The sequence below is a fragment of the Canis lupus genome, chromosome 26 (genome assembly GCF_048164855.1).
Source record: "Canis lupus baileyi chromosome 26, mCanLup2.hap1, whole genome shotgun sequence".
Lineage (NCBI taxonomy): Eukaryota > Metazoa > Chordata > Mammalia > Carnivora > Canidae > Canis > Canis lupus.
In genome coordinates this window covers 35521548-35545255 of record NC_132863.1, presented here as the reverse complement: position 1 = coordinate 35545255, position 23708 = coordinate 35521548, and the positions used below count along the sequence as shown (strand labels likewise).

General features: G+C 52.3%; 1 protein-coding gene across 1 annotated transcript in view; it reads left to right on the top strand.

The window, feature by feature from the left end:
- The first annotated feature begins 1739 nt into the window (after window positions 1-1739).
- The window catches only part of CDH22 (cadherin 22), a 67659-nt gene continuing 45690 nt past the window's right edge, over window positions 1740-23708 (top strand). Inside the window, exons 1-2 of the mRNA XM_072801277.1 lie at window positions 1740-1994; window positions 10654-10948. Coding sequence (XP_072657378.1) covers window positions 1740-1994; window positions 10654-10948 — 550 coding nt within the window. The remainder of the gene's footprint in view (window positions 1995-10653; window positions 10949-23708) is intronic.

Below are 23708 nucleotides of genomic sequence, written 5' to 3'. Positions count from 1 at the left end.
ACAGGAGGACCTGGACGGGGCCGGGTCAATCCTTCTCAGATCCTCTGCCCAGCCACACACCTCATGTTTCCCTCCGGACTACCCCAACCAGCCAGACACCCCCTAGACTGCCTGCACACTCCTCTGCCACCATGCCCATCCCTTTCTCCCCTTGGGCTCAGAAGCCCCGCCTCCAAGAACAGCCTGGATTCCCTCCTACCACCTTCCCCTTCCAGACACCGGTGCCCACTCTCTTCCCTGAACCCTTCCTGGAGCCCTGCTCACACACCACCTGGCACCATTGTTGCCCACCCCACTAAACTGTGAGCTTATTTATTCTTTGTCCTAGCATCCCGACCAGACCGCCCAAGCCAATGATGCTCAGTGGAATTGAGCTGTTGAACTGAGCTGAAGTGGGCCTGGGGAGAGGGGAGGGGACTGAGCCCCTCACCTCCAGTCACTCTTGTCAGCGCCTGAAATTCCTCCATTAAAGCAGCAGTGCTGTCCCCTGTAAACACCCACATTAAGCCATTATTCATCATTATGGCTTGAGTAGGAGTTAGTCCCTCAGATCCTTTCTTGCTGAAAGCAGGATCTGATGGAGGTGAGGGAAGGAGAGATGGATTCATCTGGGGACGGCAGTGCTGGGCCAGGATGGGGAGAAGTGTCTCCCAGACTCTGCAAAAGGAGGGTTTTCCAGGGCAACGTGGAGGCACTATAGCAAGCTCAGAGGGGTTGTGGCCCTGCCCAAAGTCACTCAGGGCGCCTCCAAGCAAGGCCCCCTGGGACTCAGATGCCCCCCCCCCCAAGGGGCCATGATCAGAGGGCCTTCCCTAGGCTCTATTTTTAATGGAATGACCTTTCACCTGCTTTCAGAAGGCAGGAATGTGGGTGGCAGGCTGGATGCTGGACTCTGTGCAGCAGGAGGCCTGGGTCCTGGGAGCCCTTGAAGACCTCTTCTAGAAGTGTCTGCTCCCTCTCCGAGGTGGAGAATTTCCAGGGGGTGGGCTGGGCTGGACCGATTGTCAGCCAGCATCAGGGGAAGCAGCTGATAAAGTCTGGGCTCCCCTGGGCACCGCGGAGAAGGAGCTGGGCCAGGGGCCGTGAGAAAGTGGGGGAGGCTGGGGGAGGACAGGTGCGTGATGGGAGCTGAAAGAAAGGATCCAGGGCTGGGGGGGGCGGGGTGCAGGGGAAGGAGGAGCAGAGCACTAAACCCGGGGGCCTAAGAAGTTAGGGACCCCTGGGGGTCACAGCAGGTGTTTAATTGTCGACTCCCCCGCCCAGCTCCCGAAGGTGCCTCTTCTGACGCTCTCTTGTTTCTCTCGCAGGCCCGGGGCGGGACGGCCCCCAGCCCTCCAGGGATCGGCGGGGCCCCGACCAGCACCCCTGTCTCTGCGCGGGGACCATGGCGCACACGGGCCTCGGCCTGGGGAGCCGCCGGGGCGCCGCCTGCTGATCCCGCGGCGGCGGCGGCGCGAGGGGGGCGCGGGCGGGGACCCCGGGGGCCGTCCATGCCCCGGGCGCGGCCGCGCCCCCGCCACCTGCAGCCGGGCGCCCCCGCCGCCGGGCGGCGCGCAGGGCGGCGGGCCTGTCCGGGTGCCCCGTCGGGGGCTGCGCCCCGGCGGCCGCGCTGAAGCCACCATGTGACCCGGGGCTCTCCGTCGTGCCTCCGAGCGCCCGCCGACGCCCCGCACCTCCGGTCCAGGCTCCCGGCCCCGGCCCCGGCCCCGGCCCCGGCCCCGGCCAGGCGCAGGCCAAGCATGAGGCCGCGGCCCGACGGGCGGGCGCTCCGGGCGGGGGCCGCGCTGTCGCCCGCGCTGCTGCTGCTGCTGCTGCTGCCGCCGCCGCCGCCGCTGCCGGGACCCCTGTGGGCGGCGGGCACCCCCGCGCCGGCTGCCCCCGGGGCTCGGCAGGACGGCGCGCCCGGCGCGGGCCGCGTGAAGCGCGGCTGGGTGTGGAACCAGTTCTTCGTGGTGGAGGAGTACACGGGCACCGAGCCCCTGTACGTGGGCAAGGTAAAGTGGGGCCCCGCACCCCTGCCCGCGCCCAGGACCCCGGAGGCCCCCAAGTCCCAGTCCCTGCCGCCTCCTCCCAGCCAGCAGGGTCCGCGCCCTGGGCTTGCCTCCTGGGCCCCACCCCCCTCCGGTCCCTCTCCCCCGTGCATCACAGAGCAGAGCGAGCTAGTAAGTAAACCCAGGCCGTCTTGTCGCTGGATGCATCTAGAATGTAGAAACAAGTTTGCAAATCTGATCATGTCACACGCACACTGTCCCCACCCTGCTTAAAATTCTTCAGTAGCTTCCCAGGCACTTGGGGTCAAGTCCAAATTTCATCGGTCTCCTACAAAGGTCTGGCTCCCCCTGCAGCCTCACCTCCTGCCCCACTCCTCTGAGTTTCACTCCCAGGGCTCTTCTGATGGTGGTCCTCTCAGCGCCCTGCGCTCTCCTGCCACCGCCCCTTCGCCTGGGTCATTTCCTCCCTCTGAATAGGTCGGTCCTGCTCGGTTTGCTGATTACTTTTTTTTTTTTTAAAGATTTTATTTATTTATGAGAGACACAGAGAGAGAGAGAGAGAGAGAGAGAGGCAGAGACACAGGCAGAGGGAGAAGCAGGCTCCGTGCAGGGAGCCTGATGTGGGACTTGATCCCAGGTATCCAGGATCAGGCCCTGGACTGAAGGCGGCGCTAAACCGCTGAGCCACCCTGGCTGCCCCTGCTGATTACTTTATCCTGACACTCAGGTCTCCACTCAAATGCCACATCTCCAGGGAAGCCAGCCTGATCATGCAGGCTTAGATTCCCCTGTATGTGGCCATCCCTCCCTGTCACGTGCCCTCCAAGGTCCCCATATCTTACCTTCATCACACTTCATTATGTATGTGTTTGTTTGATTATGCAATTAATGTATATATTTCCTATCAGACTGTGCTTGTTTTGTACACTGTTAAATCCAGCACCTAGAACACATTCTTCATAAACTGTTTGCAATTAAATGAACAAACGAATGAATGAATGAAAGCTACTTTCTAAACTCTCTGAGTAAATGCTGGTTAATTGTGGCTAAGGATCTGTGCCTTAGGGATATATGAAGCTGGGATATGGCTTTTGTTCAGCCATTCAATTCCTAGTGCCTCATGGGTATGAGGCTGGAGAGGCAAAGGCAAGTAAGATCCAGCCTCTGCCGTTTGGGGGGCTCCCCAGAGTAGCAGAGATGCTCTGGTACGGAAAGCTTCACAGGTCAGCACCTAGCACTGAGTAGGCACTCAATAAATGGTATCCATTGGCTGGCTTCATGGAGGAGAATACACCTGAATGGTTTTTTTTTTTTTTTTTTAATATTTTATTTATTTATGACAGAGAGAGAGAGAGAGAGGCAGAGACACAGGCAGAGGGAGAAGCAGGCTCCATGCACCGGGAGCCCGATGTGGGATTCGATCCCGGGTCTCCAGGATCACGCCCTGGGCCAAAGGCAGGCGCCAAACCGCTGCGCCACCCAGGGATCCCATGAATGGGGTTTTTGATGTATGAGTAGGAGATCGTTGGGCTGATGAGGAAGAGGGCATACATAGGCTGTGCAAAGACTTGGAGGCCTTAGGGAGCCTGGCTTAGTCAGAGACTTGTCAATAGTGGAGGTATTGAAGTGGAGGGTGCTGGTAGGGCACAGTTCTCTGGTTTCTGCTGAGGCCAGTCAGCTTTCCAAACATGTTTGATAGCAGAGTCAAGGGAGGGGAGGGACCAACTCTGGAGTTTCCTGTGTGCTCAACAGGTCTGAGGATTGGGAGGCTGACCAACTGCTCAGGTCAGAAACTCAGGGCTGGAGGAGGGGAGGAAGGCATTGATGTAAATCTCTGGGTTTGTCTTGCAGGAAACCTAGATTTTCTCTGGTCTAGACACAGTAATCCCCGGTTCTTGGCTACTTTGCCCTCCATACCTGCCCTTGCTCAAGGTCACCTGGCAAACTAGTGACAGAGCCTAGGACAACGGACTCCCAGCCAGGGCAGTGAGATGGTGGTGCTGGCAGAATGAGGTGAGGGGATGGGGAAGGAGGGACCAGTTCCAGACCAGGTCTGGCGAGATTGGTGAGATAACTAAGAATGCAGGCTTGGGGGCCAGACACACCTAAGCTTCTGGCCTGCTTTTGCCAACCCATGAACTGTATTACCTTGAGCAAGTTGCATCACCTCTCTGAATCTGTCTTTTCGTCTGTAAAAGGGGGGGTTAGAGAGCCCACTTGATAGGGTCGTTGAAAGGATTAAGGAAGAAAACAGTGTATACAGTGTTCAGCCTGCAGCCTGGTTGGCTGTTCATTGTTGTTTTCTCATTATTCTCATATGAAGCACTTAATCCTTAAACTGCAAGGTAGAAATCATTGTTCCCTAGTGTGGCAAGGAAACCGAGATGGAGAGAGGGCAAAGCCCTAGAGTGGGCAAGAGGCTTGGCCAGGACTTGAACCTGCGTGTGTCGGAGGCCCATCCCAGCCTCATCTCCAAACCTGTCCAAGGACATACAGGCCTGGGAGGTGGATTTGGGTCCAAGAAACCCCCAGAGAGACAGGGAAGGACTCGCACGCATCTGCCTAGATATCAGCTTCATGCTGGCAGGTACCTGAGCTCTGCTCTCTGCCCAGCAGCTGGAGTTCCGAGGCTTCCCCAGCCACCCAAGTCCTGAAAACACAAGAGAACCCATCACTGGTTCAGCACTTTGCGCTGCATCCCGATAGTCCTTTGCATCTCAACAACATGACGGGAACCCTATCTCTATCTCCAGGAACCAGAGTCTGAGGCCTTAGTAAAGTCCCTTCATTGTAAGACCGGGAAACTGAGGCTAGAGGCAGAGAATATCATTGCTAAGGTCACCCAGCAACACAGTGACAGAACCAATCCAAGAGACCAGATTTCTGGATACTAGCGTGGGGCCCAATGCAATGTGACTGCCCTTGGCCATGAGCCAAGCATTGTGCCCAGGTCTTTCTTCTTGTGCCCACCTCTCCTAACATCCCCACTGCTGCCACGACCATGTTATCCTCCCCTCTGTCACCTTCACCCAGAGCCTCCCCATCTTAGTCCAGAGCCCTCCTCGTGCAGGGAAGAGAGAGAAGTTTCCATCTCTCTGCAAACATTTGCCCAGAGCACACTTTCTTTGGAAAAGTGGTATACAGTATGTGGTTCGAGGGGGCCAACTGGAGCCAGGCTGCTGGGCCCAAATCCCAGCTCTGCCCTTTATTATCTCTCTGATCTTGAGCACATTATTTAACCTCTCTGAACCTCAGGTTCCTTATCTGTTGAGTGAGGCTGTTCCTCTCCCCTCCTCAATGGGTTGTGTGGTGAGGAATCACTGAGTTCGCGCATGTCATGAGCCTAGAAGAGCCAGTGCCTGGCACCCGGCGTGTGCTGGGTGTTAGCTTTTATTATTATACTTTTATTATTCTAGGTCTGCCTGGTATTTCCACCAGCTTGAGCATCGCAGTGACTGTGAACCCCTGCCCCCAACCCTGAAAGGCTTCTCAAGCAACCGGATGTCCCGGTTTTTCCCCACCAACTGGTGGGGGGCAGGGGGAAGGGGTCGCTAAGCCCGCCCCTCACGCAGTATTCAATAGGAATATGAGGAGTATGAGCTTGGACTTTTTTTTTTTTGAATTTTTTATTTATTTATGATAGGCACACAGTGAGAGAGAGAGAGGCAGAGACACAGGCAGAGGGAGAAGCAGGCTCCATGCACCGGGAGCCTGACGTGGGATTTGATCCTGGGTCTCCAGGATCGCACCCTGGGCCAAAGGCAGGCGCTAAACCGCTGCGCCACCCAGGGATCCCTGAGCTTGGACTTTTAAAAACCACCTGTCCCCTTTTCCAGCCAAACCTCACCTTTGTGCAGGCAGTTGTATGTGCACACACACACACACACACACACACACACACACATGCTCGTACCATGCTGTCTCGCTCTTTGCAGGAGAAAAGACTTCTCCACGGTTTCAGTGAATTCACTGCTTCCTGGTCCCCCGCCCCAGGGAGCCGCTCGGAGCATCCGTCCTTGTCGAATTCCAAAGGTAGCTTAGCAACAGCACCATCCGCCGAGTGAACCCCGGGCGCCCAACAGTAACCTATTTTACAAATGCCTTCTCCATCACTCACCGCCAGGCTCCTGTCGGCACCCACAGGAACCGCTGGGGCCCGTGGTTGTCACCAAGGCCCCACATCCGCGGCTCCCTCCGCTGTCCTGCTCCCTGGGCAGCCTGGCCCACCTCTTCCCCTAACCTGCCCACAACATCCACCCTCAAAGCAACCTCCCAGATTTCCATACAATCTGGGTACTTTGACTAATCCCTTTTCCGAACTATAATTTCCCTGGAGGCTTCTGTCAGCTGGATGTGGATTTTGTAGGATTTTTAATTTTTTTTTTAAAAGATAGAATTATGGGGTCAGCACTTATGACCAACTCCTGTGGGCGGTGAGATCTATTTTAGATATACAGCAGGATTAAAGTGGGGAGGAGAGCAGATTTAATTAAGTTGCTAATATTTAAAGAAAATTGATGAACTCCTGGTTTACGAGAAGCACAGGCATGAACAGACCCCTCATTCCAGGGGAGGCTCTTTATTTGATTTGCTTTCCGTTTAAATCCTGGACTCGTTTTATTTGCGTAGCCGTGCTGTCCGTTTAATTGTCTTTAATAAGGAAAACGTACCTCTGCTCGCATTTAATTTTGATTTAATTAGGAGGAAGTAATTAATGGCCTCGTAAATCCCATTTTTCAGTTCCCCCCGGGATGAGAAGCCATCACTCTTGTGTTTTTCATGTTGTTTATGATCTAGGGCTGGGGCTTGGGCGGGGCGGGGATCTCCCCTGGGGCTGTCCGCACTTGATGGCAGGTGGAAGAACCCAGGAGGTGGAATCAAGCCTCAGGGTTGCCCCTTGCTGGCTGTGTGACTTTAGGGAGGATGTAGGCCCTCTCTGATCTTCAGCATGTCGACCTGTGCAGTCGGGAGAGAATACCTCTGATTCACAAGATCATGATGAGATGTCAGTGAGGTTGTGGTAAAGGGTCTAGCAGTGTGTCTGGTGACTTCCCTAGTCTAGCTCATGTGTACCTGGGATTTAACAGTGACCAGATCCTCCAGAAATCCCAGAAGGTTAGTGGGAAATTGTGGTGACTGTCATATATTTCATTCTTCATTTATTTGGTTTGGTGCCATGCCTTGTGCTATGTGCTGGGTAGAAGGAAACGAACAGTCATATGCTTGGTCCTCAAGGAGCTCACATCTCACACCCTCACCTGCATATATTCTTACACACATGCACACACTCAGCTCTCTCACTTTCCCCCATATTTTCTCTGCAGGCCTGGTCAGGACATCTATGTGTGCCAGGCATGGGGAGTTTAGACAGGCATGAGTCAGTTAGTTGGCACCCCTGACGCCCAGAACAGCTGGGGAGAGAGTTGTGCCACACTGAGGTATTACAGGGGAGTGCAGAGCAGAGAGGAGTGTGCATGGAGCAGGGCGAAGGCTCTTCAACCAAATGGGGGAGGGTGGGGAGGAAGACACCTGAGAGGACTGCCTGAAAGAGGAAACAAGCCAAGTTTAAAAGACAAAGTACTAGATGATGATCCCCCTGTCTCTCCAATGGGTCAGGACTTTAGTCTATGGTGGTGTGTCAGGAGATAGGGGATGAAGTGGGTGACCCTCAGTCCCTCCTGAGCTCAGGATGGGAAAAGGAGAGAGAACTAATCTGCATTGAACACCTACTAAGTGCCAGGAGCTTCCACACGTTATCTTATGAATTGTTGGAATGCACGGGAGTCACATTGTGTCCTTTACAGATGAGGAGACTGAGCCTCAGAGAGGGGTAGTCTCTGGTCAGGGCCATGTGACGGGCCAGTGGCGAAACCTAAGCTGGCACCCAGCTGTTCTCAAACACAAAGTCCTTTTCTAAGTTTCAGTGAAGTGGAGACTCAGGCAGAAGAGGCCAGTACAAGGCGGAAGGTGTGTCCAGGCTAACAGATCTGCAGAGGCTGCAGAGGGACAGACTGGACTTTCGGAGTCAAACAGACATAGGTCGGGTTCAGTGTCCTCACCTGGAAGAGGGGGATACGACGGTGGGCACTCCAACATTAAATTAGATTTCTGCAGAGGCCCGCAACACAGCTGGCACGTGGTAGGCACTCCGTAAACAAGACCACTGTCCTCCAGCCTCCACTCACAGCTGAGAGTCTTGAGAAATGTCCTTCAAGGGGTAGAGACACAGGCACACCCTCTTCGATCCGGAGCCAGGACCCATGCAGGCAGGGCAGGCAGTGCAGGCAGCCCTGGCCCAGCCCAAACCCACAGCTCCCAGCTCTCAGCTCCTGCCCCCGTCGCTCAGCCCTGTCTGACTCTGCAGTCCCCAGAGAGCAGCCTCTGGGCCACCGCATGAGCAGCGTGTCATTCTTCACGGAAGAAGAACATTGGTGACATCACCACTGGTGGCTCCACCCCCTCCTCCCCACTCCTCACTCGTGAGCAATCCCTGTCCAGGGTCTGAGCTCACATGTAAGTAAGGTCTGCAGAGACATGATAGAGTCCCACGGGACAGAAAGAGAGGGCAACAAGGTCTACAGAAGATTCGGGTCATTACAAACAGGATCTCATTGAGTCCTCACCACACCTGTGCTAGGGAGGGCTTGATCTGATTTTTCAGGTGGGAAAACAGAGAGGAGGAATGGACCAAGCCTATGGCCAGAACATTACTGAGTGCTGGGATCAGGAGATTGGCTTCCCCGGGGCACCCGGGTGTCTTAGGTGGTTAAGCATCTGCCTTGGGCTCAGGTCATGATCCTAGAGTCCTGGGATTGAGCCCATGTGGGGCTCCCTGCTTACTAAGAGCCTGTGTCTCCCTCTCCCTCTGCCCCTCCCCACTTGTGTTCGCTCTCTCACTCTCTCTCAAATAAATAAAAATTTTAAAATATATATTTAAAAAAAAAGGAGATTGGCTTCCTGAACTTACCCGTGCGACACAGCAAAGGGCTTACCCTCTCTGCATTTCCATTTTCTCATCTGAGAAATGGGAAGAACAGTGTTTCATAGGGCAGAGATGAAAACTAATAGGATTACAGCTGTGAAGCATTCCCCCACATGGTATCTGTTCCACCACACAGCTCAGCAGTGCTGGCTGACTAAATAACCAGAGGACAGGTCTGATTGGAAAGTGGATGGAGGCACTTGAAGGGACAAGTTCACCCTCGCCACGTGCCCTGGACAAAGGTGGAGGGAAAGCATAAACAGCAAACAGGAGAGACAGGTCTCTTCATCCCCTGCACTGCCAATGATTCAGGGCTGACGTCCTGAGATAATTTTATTGGGGGCATTAAACTGAGTTATGAGGTTTTTACAATCCAGCCACTTATGAGAAATCTATTAACAGTAACTGGACAGGAAGAAGGCTTCTCAGTGGAGCCCAGAACGGGCATTAATTGGGGCAATCTATAACAGGACGGGGACCCGGGAAGGTTCCACCAGACGCCTCCATTTACTCCCCGCAATTTCTGCTGAGAATCAGCAGACTCGCCAAAAAGAGAGAGATGCCCATTAATCGGCTAATGAAATATGAAAATGTTTATGGGCCATTCAATCTTCCAAATGGCACTTCTATAATCCACCTTTCAGACACAGAGTTCCACCAGCAGAATTTATACCCGGGCTTCTTCTGCGTGGCAAGGGGTGGGCTTTCATCCCCCTTCGTGACGACTTCATTGGCACCTGTTGTCCTGCCGAGTGGGCTGGGGTACGTGGCATCCTGGCCTGAAAGGGGCCTTAGGGAATCTGTCACTCACACTCCATCTCTACAGAAGCTTAGAGCAGAGTAGGGACCCACCCAAGGTCACCAGCTTCATCGGATGCATTTCCCTCTGCTTAGAGCTGCCTTGTGGGCATTGGAGGATCAGGACCTAGGGGTTTCTATTTGGGTAACAAGCTTGCTACCGGCTTCTTCCCTAAGAGATCTCAGTTCAGTGAAAACAGCCTGGGATTTGGAGCCTGACGGTGCCTGGATTAAATCCCAGTTATATATAGCTAACATTTAGTAAATAATATAATAGCAACGATAGCTACCATTTATTGGACACTTATTACGTCTCGGGCAGGGCTGATTTTCAGCTAGTACATACGAGTATGGTTGTGGCGGTCATTAAGAAAGTGAAAAAGCTCCCCACCTGCGGTAAATGGTCTCTCTCCTCTCCCTCACCCCCGTTCCCTCCGTCTGCCCCCTGTACCTCTCCATGATCCAATAGCCAGAGGGTCCTGCCTTGGCCAGCCAGGGCCCTGCTGCAGTACCACTGTATGGCAATGCCCCCGCCAGGCTGGCTGACAAATATCATGTGTCCCGTGGTGCCAGGCAGGTGCTAGTGCCTTCTGTGGACTTGAAAAAAAGTTTTTAAAGAAGTCTGAACAGATAAGTATGGAAATGGCTTTGCACGGTGCCAGGCATGGAGTAGATTCTCCTTCAATATGCATTCTCTTCCTTCTTTGCTCCCTTCACCCCCTGTCCCAACTACATGCTGAGCTCAGAGTCTTGGGGGGCTAAAGGGGCGATGGACCTATATCTCAGAGTGGGAGTCAGAGACAGCCATCTGGAACCTTGATAGAGGTGCAGACTCCCGAGGCCTCAACCCGGACCCACTGAACTTCCTCCCTGCCTCCCCAGATCCACTCAGACTCCGACGAGGGTGACGGAGCCATCAAGTACACCATCTCGGGCGAGGGCGCTGGGACCATCTTCCTCATTGATGAGCTGACCGGAGACATCCATGCCATGGAGCGCCTGGACCGTGAGCAGAAAACTTTCTACACGCTGAGGGCTCAGGCTCGGGATCGTGCCACCAACCGCCTGCTGGAGCCCGAGTCAGAGTTCATCATCAAGGTGCAAGACATTAACGACAGTGAACCCCGCTTCCTGCACGGCCCCTACATCGGGAGCGTTGCCGAGCTCTCACCTACAGGTGTGCGTCGGGCTCCGGGGGCACCAGGCTGAGCCAGGGGCCAGGATATGGGGAGCTGCTGGGTTCTGGGGGAGTCTGCTTTGGGGACCGACTGATGATCTGGGAGAGTTGAGGCTGTTGCCCCAGTAGGGGGTACAGTACGGTCATGAGCCCAGGTGCCCACATGGGCTCAGGCAATAGTGATGGCACAGCCACAGCTGCACATCTGGCACACACATGACCTCAGGCACGTACATGAACAGCCTACAAGTTCAGCTGACCACTTGTACACAGCCCCACACAAGCACGGCTCTGCGCAGACCTCGCCCAGCCCTTGGCCACAGACCCCCACAGGCGCTGGCATAATTGAAGGCGGGTGCGCTAGAACTGGGAACAAGCAAAGCGGAACACAGCTGGAACAAGGCTGAACCACACGACCAGACAGCCTCACACCCCACAGAACCATGTACAACACCACTCAGCAAACAGCCCCTCACACAGATGGAACTTATGCACAGACACAGCCACCTACGTAGACATGGGCAGAAGCCACAAACAGACATGACCCTCCCCGGGCCAGGCTCCATCAGTGTCGCCACAGCAGCAGGTGCGACAGCATCCAGACAGCTTCATGCCCTGCCCACCAGAGACCCCAGCCACACCCAGCCCCAGCCCCCTGGGGACACAGGTTCACAGAAATGACTGAGCCCCAGACAGTGGTTCAGCGGCACCTACCCGGGTATGGCTGCTAACGTGCAGGGGCGCTGGGAACGCACAGTGATACGTGTAAAATGGGGGCCCACACACCAGAACCCCCATGTGCGAGGAGAGCTCAGGCAAAGGCTCATCTTCACATAGCAGCGGGACACTGTAGCTAAAGGTTGGATAAATATGCCTGCTCCCACGGTGGGGCGCCCTTAGCCCGGGGCTTCTGGGAGAAGCCAGAGTCATGGGCAAGGGGCACAGCCATCTTCTTACCCACTGGGTTAGCCCAAGCACCTGCACACCAGGCTGGGCAGAGAGCAGTGGCCCTCAGTCCTAGACACCTCATTCCATCCCTGCCGCACTGTGGTCATGGCCTCCAAGCTGCCCCTCTCTGGGCCTTCCAGTTCTGCTGATGCATGTCAGAGGCAGGGGTGTCTGAGTTTGTGGGAGAGGGTGCTGTCAGCCCCCGCCTCCCCAGATTGGGCTAAATCTGGCAGATTGGTGGGTAGAGGCAGCAGCCAGCAATGAAAGAGAGGGAAGTGCACCAGAGATAAGGGTGGACACAGAGGGACAGTGGGAGGACACGGAACAGTGAGGGCAGGGGCAGGGAGGTGGGTGCAAACTGGTGTGCACGCACACAGGGGTGCACGTGTGCCTGATGGGTGTATGCATTTGCACATGTGTGTGCATGTACATGGCTGGTCAAATGGCACTTTAAGGCCTGTGCATGCGTATGCCATGCTATGTGTCTTTTTTTTTGAGCATATTAATTTATTGATTTGACAAGTGTGTATGAGGACCTACTATGTGCTGGGCCCTGGGAACAGAGTGTCAAGGAGGCTGCAAGCCTCTCTTTCACGGAGGGAACCTTTCAGCTGAGGAAGATAGGCAGTAAGGAAAGTCCAGATCATTGGACTGGGAAGGCTTCTCTGAGATGATATTGAAGCAGAGACCTGAAGAAAGTGAAGGATGGGTCCTGGGAGGAAAAGCATTCCAGGCAGAGGGAACAGTCCATGCAAAAGCCACAAGGAGAAGTGGAAAGGCAATCAGATTGTGTAGCCCTGTGGACCACAGTCAGGGCTTTGACTTTTATGGTGAGAAAGCTGGGAAGTCAGTAGAGAGGCTTGTTCAGCAGAGTGACATGATATGACTTAGTTTTAACAGGATCCCATGCTGTTCTATGACGATCAAATTGTGGTGGGATTGGGGCGTGGGGCAAGGACAGAAGCAGAGGAGTATATTGTAATTACCTCGGCGGGAAATGATGGTGGCTTGGAACAAGGTGGGACCAGTAAGGGTACTGAGAAGAGGTCGGCTTTGGGATATATTTTGAGAAGAAGCTGAAAGCATTTGCTAATGGATGGGATGTGGGGTTTGAAAGAGAGACAATTCAGGGATTTTGACCTGGGCAATTAAATAGATGGGATTTCCATTTGCTGAGATGGGAGGATCAGCGGGAGGGGCAGATCTCGGGGACTGAGTGAGGGACATCGGGAGTTTGGTTGCTGTAGTGCTAATGTTGGAAGTACTTATTAGACAGCCAAGTGGAGATCTTACAAAAGGCACTTCAACATACAGGTTCACTGGAGAGAGCATCAGAAGTTGTCAGTAGCAAAGACCCACAGACTTTCAGAGCCCAGTGATTACTTAGAAATCAGTTTTGCAAATGGGGTAAACTGAGGCTCAGTGAGGCCATGACGTGTCCAGGGTCACCTAGCAAGTCAGGGGCACCTCAAGCCCCTGATATCCCCGGTCCAGCAGCCCCTACTCACTGACTCAAATCACAGCCCTGCCTCTCTCTTCATCCCAAATGGACCTGCACATTTCCACATGGAAGAGGCCAGAGAGGTAACACGAGGTGAGGCAGGAGGTGAAAGCAGGAGCCACCCCCGAAGGACTTGAGGGAAGCATGGGAGCTGGGAAGGGCTTTGGCAAGGGAGCCATGTGGGCAGACATGGAATTTAGGAAGCTCCCTCTGCTACAGTTTGGAAGATAGGTGGGGACAGGGGACTCCAGAGGGAGGCATCCACCAGGTGCTCATCCATCACTCCACTCCCAACTTCAACTGTGAGCGGTGGGGGGACTGGTGGTAGCATCCCCATTGAACAGATATGAACACTGAGGCTGGGAGGGGAGAAATGGGCCTACTGTCACATAGCAAGTCAGTGCCTGAGCCAGCCAAGAGTTGCCTCCCAGGCTGTTGGGAATGGCAAGAGTGCTTGTGTCACACTTGGGGGGACTGAGGCCAAGAGAAAGGCAAGGACACATTCAAGATCACCCAGATTGTAGGAAGCAGAGCCAGCCCCGGGTTCATGAGTATCAGCCTGAAGAGCCCCTGCCCTGCCTCCCCTCCCCCTCCCAGCCCACGGACTCTGACATTCTGCTCAGGAAAGAGTCTGGCATTGGATTCAACGCAGACAAGCCAAGGAACCCGGGAGGGAGAAGGAGGAAACAGAAATTAAATTAGTTTATTTCATTTAAGCAACTTTTTGAAGAGGAAGCAAATCTGACACCGGGGTGCTCGTGGAGACTCCAGGCAGCTTTGAAAATCAGACACAATTACTGAGCCTCCTGATCTGGGCTGAGGAGGGCGGGGCTGACAAGCGGCACCAGGGTCTGGGCAGCTTCGAAGATCAGAGGGAGCAGGGACACAGCTTGGGACATGAAAGACAGCACTGCTCGCAAATTAAACCACTCACAGCTTAAAAAGGAAGGGAAGTGTGCCGGGGGCCTCCAATGAGCCGCACTTCTGAGGAGGGGCACACCAGCCAAGCTGAGCCTAATGCAGCAAAGTAGGTCCTGTAGCTGACAGTCAGGAGGCCTGGCTCCCTACATGACCTTGGGGAGGTCCCTGCCTCTCTCTGGGCACCAAGTTCCCTTCTAAGTATTGAGGGGCTTCATTCATGCAACAGATGTTTATTGAGTGCCTACTCTGTGCCAGGCACTGTTCCAGGCATTGGGGATTCTTAGGAAGCCTACGTCCAGAGCAGAGAGAGAGAGACAGGAAAATGATGAACAAGCCAGTATATTAGAGGTCCTGTGGTATATAAATGCTGTGAAACCAAGGGAATTTGGCATTATACTGAGGGAGTGCTATTTTAAATAGAGGAATCAGGGTGGGCCTTTCTTTATAAAGGAGGACATTGGAACAAAGATCTGAAGGAACCAAGGAGCTATGTGAAACAGTTTTTTCTTTTTTTAAGATTTTATTTATTTATTCATGAGAGACTCACAGAGAGAGACAGAGATATAGACAGAGGGAGAAGCAGGGTCCTCACAAGGAGTCCGATGTAGGACTCGATCCCCAGACCCGTAATCATGCCGAGTCAAAGGCAGATGCTCAACCCCTGAGCCACCCAGGCATCCCTGAAACAGTAGTTTTCATACTGTATTGTGTATCCACATTACTTGGAGGGCTTGTTAAAATACAGACTGATGCCCCTTCTCCCCCAGGGTTTCTGAATCAGTAGGTCCGGCCACTAGAAATATTTGTATTTTTAATAAATTCCAAAGTGACGCTGTTATTGCTGGCTCAGGAACCACACTTGGAGAACCACTAAGCTGAAGGAAGAATGCACAGGCAGAGGAAACAGCAAGTGCAAAGGTCCTGAGGCATAGTGTGTTTGTCATGTTTGAGAATAGCAGGGGGTCAGTATGGGTGGAGAGAAGAGTAAGTGAAGGGAGGAGCATGTCCAATGAGATCAAAGGAGGTACTGGAAACTGGATCCTGTAGGACGTTGTAGCCATTTTAAAGATTTTGGTTGTACTCTGAGATACAGAGTCGATGAATGATGTGATCCAACTTAAACTTTTAAAGACTGGCCTCTTGGCCACCATGTCGAAAATGGGCTGTAAGGGACAAGGTTGGAAGTAGGGAGATTAGTGAGGAGGCAGGTTGCGGGCAAAAGGTGATGGGGACTCAGATCAGCATAGAAGGTGAGAAGATATGGGATTCTGGATGCATGTTGAAGACAGTGCCAACTGGGTTTGTGAGGGATTGGATATGGGGAGTGAGATAGAGATAAGCCAAGGGTAATGATGTGTTTAGCCTGAGCAACTGGACGAATGGAGCAGCTAAGATGAGGAATGCTCTGAGAAGAGCAAGATTAAAGCACAAACTCAAGACTTCACTCTTGAGCATGTTAAGATTGAGATGTCTACTAAAAAATCCAAGTGGAATTGTCAAGGGGACAGTTGGGTCTCTGAGTCTGGAGGTCAGGAGCATGATCAGGGTCAGAGATACAATATTGGACGTCATCAGCAGAGAGAAGGAACTTAAAGCCTGAGGCTAGGTGAAATCAACAAGAGTGAGTTTTGAGAGAAAAGGCTTGGACTAGACAATCTCTTAATGTTGGGGACACCAGACCCCTTCCCACAAGTGTCACAACCTGACCAGTGGACAGCAAAATTTCGCAGGGCTTTCGTGCCCAGTTCGACTCCACCTACTTATGAATGCCAGCTATGTATAAGATGGTATGCTTGGCACTGTTGAGGATACAGAAATGAGAAGTTCAATCCAACACACATCTATTAGCCACTACTTTATTCCGGGCACTGCAGGGGATGTAAAGATAAGTAATTGAATTAAATCCACAAATGTTTATTAGCACCCATTATGTACAAGGCCTCCAGTGTACTTGGCTCTGTAGGGGTTGCAAAGATGAGTCACCTAACTTAGCAAACATTTATTAGCACCTACTTTATCTATGTATATAGCCCCAAGGGGATAGAAAAATAAGCAGTTGCTTTCAATTCAATAAACATTAGTGCCTACTGTGTACATGACACTTTGCTAGGTATGTGGGGATGCAAAGATGAGCAAGACCCTCGCCTGACCTCAGAGTGGTGGCCGATCAGTTTCATCTCTGGGGTCAATTGATCTCTGATCAATTGATAGTGACTGTAGGGTTGGTTGAGACAGTCTGAGGCCCCATTCAAGCTCAGGAGAAAGCACCACAAACGATTAGTGATGTCTGCTGTGAGCAAAGGCAGGAAAATGGGGCAGTTTTGGGCATAGGATTGGCATTGTTGGACCATGGGATTGGGGTTCAACAAGATGTGGACATGGGCAGGAGCTCTACCAGAGCTGGGTTCCCATGTATTCTAGTTCCTTAGTGAGCAGCATCTTTAATAGATGGAAAGGCTGTTTTGTAGTACAGGCCGCACTTCTTGGGACATTTACTAAATAACAGCTGTCAGCCAACACTGCTTTCACGGATCTATTTCCCTTTATTCTCAACAATCCTGGGAAATAAGCAGGGCAGGTATTACTGTCTTCATTTAACCAATGAGGAAATAAATGCAGAGAGAGATAAAGTAACTTGCCTGAGTTTCCAGAGTAAGAGCTAGAACCAGAACTGGACCCAGAACCTGGAAGTAGAATCCAAGCCACTTGCTTCGGCTCTAGTGGGAAACAGCCATGCCCAGGGACTTTACAGCTTGCAAAGCACTTTCACATCCCTGATCTCATTTCATCCCCACCAGGAGCACTCGGGCCAAGCGTTAACATGCCCATTTTATAGCTGAAGAAATTGAGGCTCACAAGGGGAAGGAAATAAGATTGGAAGAGCACACTATCTGGTTGCTGAGTCCAGTGCTTGGCGGGGGACAGTGGCAGGGAGGAAAGGAGGAAGGCAGGAGGCAGTGTGTTCCCCAAGGGCCTCATTTGGGGAGGGCAGCAACAAGCTGGGAGCCTCTGATTGTCCTATCTGCAGCCAGAGAGAGTGTGGCTCAGCAGCCCTCAGGCCCAAGCCAGGAATCAATCGCTGGCCTCTGCAGAGACAACTTCTAAAGATGTTTTTAATTAAAGTCCAGGAAGATCTATATGTGCAATATCTCCTTGCCTAGCAACGGCACTGGCTCTCACCATCCAGGATTGGGGGGAACAGGACCGGAGATTTCTGGTGGGGAGAGGTGATGAGGAGGAGCAGAGAGGCCCTGGCCCTCAGGAGTCATCCCCATGGCCCTGGGAACCTGGACAGCAAAGAGCGTATCCGTGCCTTTCTTTGTCGTTTCCATCAACAAATTATTCAACAAACATGAGCACCTACTCTATGCTGGGCCCTGCGTCTACACGGCAGTGGGTACAAAGGTGACAAAGCCACCATCCTGCCCTCAAGGGTCCAGCACACAGTGGGTGCTTCATTTGTGTTGGGTGACTGAATGGAACTGAATTATGATAAAAAAAAAAAAAGTTTGCTTTCTACAACAAGCAGAGGGATGCTATTGCAGATACTTACAATGTTGCTGTCCCAAACAAACAGGATGACCAGACTACTTACTGGAGGGTTCCACTTAAATGCGTAAAGGACAGAAGAGCATAAATTTCTCAAATTGGGATGGTAGGAAAGCCCTCTCTTGGGGGAGGGGGGTACAGATTAGATCCCCACATGCATTCATGGGTGAGTCCATGCCTGGAATCTATGAGGCGAAAGAGAGGGGACAGTGTCCCAGAGGTCACTGGAGGCTCTGGAGAAGCGTGTTTGCAACATAGGGCACCCTCATCCCATTGAACCAAAATTGTTTCTTCTCCTTTTCCCCCCTCCCACTCTCTCCCACTCTCCTCTTGCTTAATATGTATCTCTGCCTGTCTCTGTTTCTATAGAAGTCTACTTTCTGACTTTATCTGTGCATTTCTGCCTTTTTCTGTCACATTCTGTGTTCCATTTTCTCCGTCTCTATGTATCTCTGCCTCTCTGATGCTCATCTCTCTGTCTCTGTCCTGATTTCTTCCCGAAGTTCTGGGTATCTGTTATCCCACTTTCTCCCTGCTCATCTCTCTGAGTCTCTGTCCCTCTGCCCCTTGTCTCTCTGTCTCTGACCCACTTTCTAGCTTCATCTCCGCGTGCCATCTTCTCTGTCACTTATCTCTGGGCTTGCCTCCTACCCCTCTCCCCCACCTTTTCCTCCCCTGCTGGCACATTCCTGCCTCTCCTGCATATCATTAGGCTGCCCTGGCCGGGCAGCCGGAAGCTGTGAAGGCCAGCCCCGTGAGCCAGCATTATAAGTGATGATCAAAGAGGGAGTTGGGAGGGAGAGTTTGAGAAGGGGTTTGTTTCCCCGTGTTATCTGAACGTTCCCAGGGATTCGACAAGTGGTTTTTAATTTTTAATAGAAAGCATTCCGTGCCGTTCTGGCAGCAGCAGGGGGTGGGACTCATTTTTTATAAATGTTTGAGAAGCTAAATGTGAGCTGAGGGTTTCCCCAGGCCCAGCAGGGCAGCAAAGGGAGGTAAGGAAGAGGCAGGATGGTAATAATTACAAACATCTTCATAATAATGACACTTGGTCACCTCGTTCGTTTGTTCGTTAGTTCTTTTGTGGGAAGATTCTGTTCTTTTCCAAACTGCTTCATCTCTTTCATCTCATTAAAGGGCCTCCCTCCTCCAGGGAGGCAAGGAGGATGACGTGTTATCTCCATTTTACGGAAGGGGAACTGAGGCCCAGTCAGGTCCATTTTCCCACAGCCAACACAGCCCAGGAGAGGGCTGGGATGACTTCAATCCTGGAGCTCCCTCCATGCAGCACCACCTCCCTCCTGAGTCAATGGGAGCTCCCCCTGGGGGCTCTAGAGCCCAAGTCTGGGCTGCAGTTGGACCTCACAGATAACAAAGATAAGAGACAAGAAAGGAAAGAATTCTGGCTTGGGGGCCAGGCCATGGGTTCCATTTCTGGCTCCATGGCAAAACATGTCAGAGCCACCCAGATAAACCAGAGATGAAGGGTGGCCATGCCCCCTCCCTCCTGATACTGGTGCCCAGGCATCTCCTACTCCAGGCCAAGCACACAGTCCCAGAGACCTTCTGCCCATTCAGCGCTGCCTTCACATCTTCCAGCTGCCCGACTAGGGCAGCCTAATGATATGCAGGAGAGGCAGGAATGTGCCAGCAGGGGAGGAGGAGGTGGGGGAGAAGGGTAGGAGGCAGGCCCAGAGATAAGTGACAGAGAAGATGGCATGGGGAGATGAGGCTAGAAAGTGGGTCAGAGACAGAGAGACAAGGGGCAGAGGGACAGAGACTCAGAGAGATAAGCAGGGAGAAAAGTCAGAGACAAGAAAGGAATAAACTCCTGAGAGCTGCTACATATCCAGCTTTATCAGCCAAATAAATCCATCATTTCTAGTCCTCAGAGCATCTCTGGGAGGCAGAGGGGCCCCCTCTAGACCAAAGGTGAGGAAAGAGGTCAACAGGGAGAAAGACTTGACCAAGGGCACAGAGTGAAGAAGTGGTGGAATTTGAACCCAAGACTCTCTGATGCCAAAGCCCACCTCATCTCATCTCCTCGCAGGAGAGTCTGATGTCTCATGCTGATTTTGCCTGGGAGGAGCTTTGCTGACTTGGTGGCATGTGTTGTCCTTGTTTCTTCCTTCCTGGTGTCAGTCTCAGTATAGGCACAGTGAATCCAGGAGGGTGACATGATGGCCGCACAGACCTGGGTTTCAATCTTCCCCTACCACTTACTAATGATAGAATCTGGGGGATGTCACTGAGCCTCTGCCTCTGCTCAATGACTCAGTTTCCTCATCAGTTCAATGAGGGGTTTGGTCTAGAACATCAGTTCTTAGCTTGGGATGCACTTTAGAATCACTGTGGGAGCTTTTAAAAATACCCCTGTCTGTGTTCCATCCCAGGAGAGTCCTAGAGAATTGGTCTGGGGTGGGGCTCAGCATCAGTTTTATTTTAAAGCTCCTAAGAGATTCTAATGTGCAGCCAGGGTAAGAAACACTGGTTTCTGTGCTCTCCAAGGACCAACCTTTCCACATCTAACATTCCATGTGGAGCTCTGCTCTGAGATCTTGTTTATCCAAGAATCATTTAGGCAACGTTTCCTATGCCAGCCTGGCTAGAGGCCCTTAACCCCTCGTAGATGAAGAGTTGGCTGACAGCACCACGGACAGCGACCAGTTCATCCTAGCTAATCCCAACCCTGCTTCTAGAAGTCTGAGCTTGACCAGCTGTGGGCAGGGAGAATCCTGAATGCAAGGAACTCCTTGCCACTCCCCTCCTCATCCTTCCCTCCCCTTTCTCCACTCTTCCCTCTCTTACTTGCCTGTCTCCTACTCCTACTGACCTCCCTCCTCCTACTTTATAAGGCCAGGCACGAATGGGGGTTGACATCAGATCATCCTGGGTTTGAATCCTGCCATTCCTGCTTCCTTGCCAAGTGAACTCAGTTCTGAACATGGAAAACTATTTGAGTTCTCACAGTGATCCTGAGAGTTTGGCAGTAATATTACCTTCATTTCACAAGTGAGGAGACTGAAGCACAAAGGGCTTCCTTACTTAACTCCACTCAGCCTCATTTCTTCATCTGTAAAGTAGAAATCTTAATAGAGCTTACTTCAAGCCTATTTTATAAATTCCATGAGGTAACATACATAAAGTGCTTCTCATAGGATCTAGCACAAAGGAGTTATTCAATAAACATAATCTATCATGACCATTGAATAATGATATGTGATAAAGGGTTTCATCTTTATTTATTCACATTTTTCACCCTTCACCATGCATAGCAGTTTCCTCATCTGTAAAATGGGAATGGTGCAGGATTGTACTGTGTTGGTCCGTATCAGCTCACAATAGGCAGATATTGATTTTCTGTTTTGTGAGCCACTTGGTATCACATTGGTAGCTTGAAATTGGCCATGGTGAGAGTCTCTACACCATGGAAATCAACAAACACTACAAGGCAAGGCATTCTTCCTCACCCCTCTAGCCTTTGGAGCCGATGGTTACACATGTACCAGTACACCACTGCATCTACATCATGGAGTTGCTCTGAGAACTAAAGGTGGGAGTGGATGTGATAGTCATTATAAAAATACAAGCTGCTGAATGGAGGGGGGATGACCCCGAGGTGATTCCATAACAGCCACAAGCGCAGAACCCTTTTATCTGCCCATTCTGGGGAGCTGCTGACTTGTGAAGAAGGTGGGAGGGGGTCTGGAGCCTGGGGAGCCAGTGGTGAATCACTGACCCTTCACCATCCCCACGTGTAGGCATTAACTGTAATGGCTGCAATAAAGAATCCTGGATTGGGGAAATGATTCCATCAACCCCGCAGGAGTCCCTGGGATGCAGCCAGGGAGAGAGAAGGGGGGCAGCCATGTCCCTGGGGCGTCACTCAGCCCGACATTGTGCCTTGCCCAAGGGGTGGGGGGAACAAGCAGAGGGGAGTGACAGGGAGACCCTCTCTCATAACAGTTACAACAACCACTATTTATTGAGCACCCACCATGAGCCTGATGCTTTATATATCTTCTCCCTTTTCAGCATGTCTGTGAGGGAGGCATGATTGTTCTATTGTATAGGGGCATGCCGTGCCTCCCAAGACAACAACAACCTGCATTTATTGAATTCTTAGCATGGGCTAGGCACTGTCCTCGGTGCTGAACAAGGAAGGCTATTTGAATTCTCAAAACAATCCCCGGAGTTTGGTAGTTACCATCATCTTCATTTCGCAAATAAGAAAAGTGAGGCACAAGGAGGCTTGTGACATGTTCAAGGTAAAACTGCTAGTAGGTGGCAGAGTCATCCCTGATTGTGATTCAGTACACGGGGCCACTCTGCCTGTGCTGACTATCACCCAGCAGGGTTTGAGCTCAGAGTCCTGGGTTCAAATTCTACCACTTCCTCTCTCTGTGCTCTTGGTCAAGTCTTCTTACCTGTTTGACCTGTTTCCTTGCCTGTAACTTAGAGGGGCCCACTCTGCTTCTTGGAAATACAATGAGGATTAGAGATGATGGGTTTAAGTGCTTGGTGAAGCTGGGCATGTAGTGGGTGCTCAAAAGGAGTTTCTTTCTTTCTCCTCTCTCTGTATAATAGGAGGAACCTTGGGGTTATGTCCTTGGCCATGAGTAGGAGACCCTAGGCACCATGCATCAAGAGGGAGGGGGCATGCTCAAATCCCTTCTTTGGATTCTATGGGCAACCCTGACATGGTTGACGTGGAGCAGGAGCAGCCAAAGAGAGGCGCATTGCAGGGCCAGTTTAGGAGGCTCAGGCTGGGAGGGGGGGCATGGAGAGCGAAATGAGAAATGCAAAAGAGTGAAAAATAAATACATATGTCTGTCTGGAATGATCAAGGGCCCCAGGCTGGAGGCGGGAGAGGCGGGCGGCAGGCTGGGCTTAGCAGAATTGCTGCAGTAGCATTTCTAGAGCCTCACTCATTAGCCAAGCTGTGAATGGGCCTTCCCTCCCAGCATGCCACTCTCCTGGCCCAGAGAGTCCAACCCAGCCCCAGGAGGGCCCCACCCAGAACCTCAGGGGGTCCGGGCCCCATCCCCTCACCAGCAGGGCACCAAAAGAAGGCATCTATCTCCTTGAAGTGATGTCTGAGTCTCATCCCCCTAGGTCATATCCTGAGCCCTAACTGATTCCCTCTTGGGTCTTATACCTCACCCACTCCTTTCTGGAAAGGTTCAGATGGACCAGAAGGCTTTGCCTGCTTCTCCACCCCACCCCTCCCCCACCCCACCCTCACCCCCATCCTGTCCAGCCTCACGTCCCAAGCCCTGATTTCGTCAAATTGAACATGATGTCAAATTAGAGGCATCTCTGGGACAGGCCGAGAGAAGCTCCCAGTTTAATGAGGCAGCGTCGAAAATCAATAACTTAATTGCCGCTGTTTGATGGACTTTTATCCAATTTATACTCTCCCCAGCAGCCTACGTGCAGAGCGTGCGGAGCATGTGGAGAAGTGTGTGTGTGTGTGTGTGTCTGTGTGTGTGCATGTGTGTCTGGGGTGGGGGACTGTCTGGACACCCGGGGGAAGAGCAAGGAGGGCGCCAGAGCCCACAGCCAACTACTTCCCAAAAGGAAAGCTGGTCCAGCCATCCTCTGGCCCCAGATCCAAAAGACACTGCCTCAGTGAACTTGGTTATCTTTCTGGGCTGCCCAATCCCCATCCTGTTGGTGGGGAGGGTAAGGAGGGAGGGAAGAAAAACAGAATTCCCTTGAGGAATCAAGAGGGGTTGGGGGTGGGGTAGAAGGACCCCTGCTTTGGGAGTCAGGTGACTGGTTTCCAGTCCTGGCTCTAAGTTTGAAAGTAATGACCTTAACTGATGAAGATGACCATTG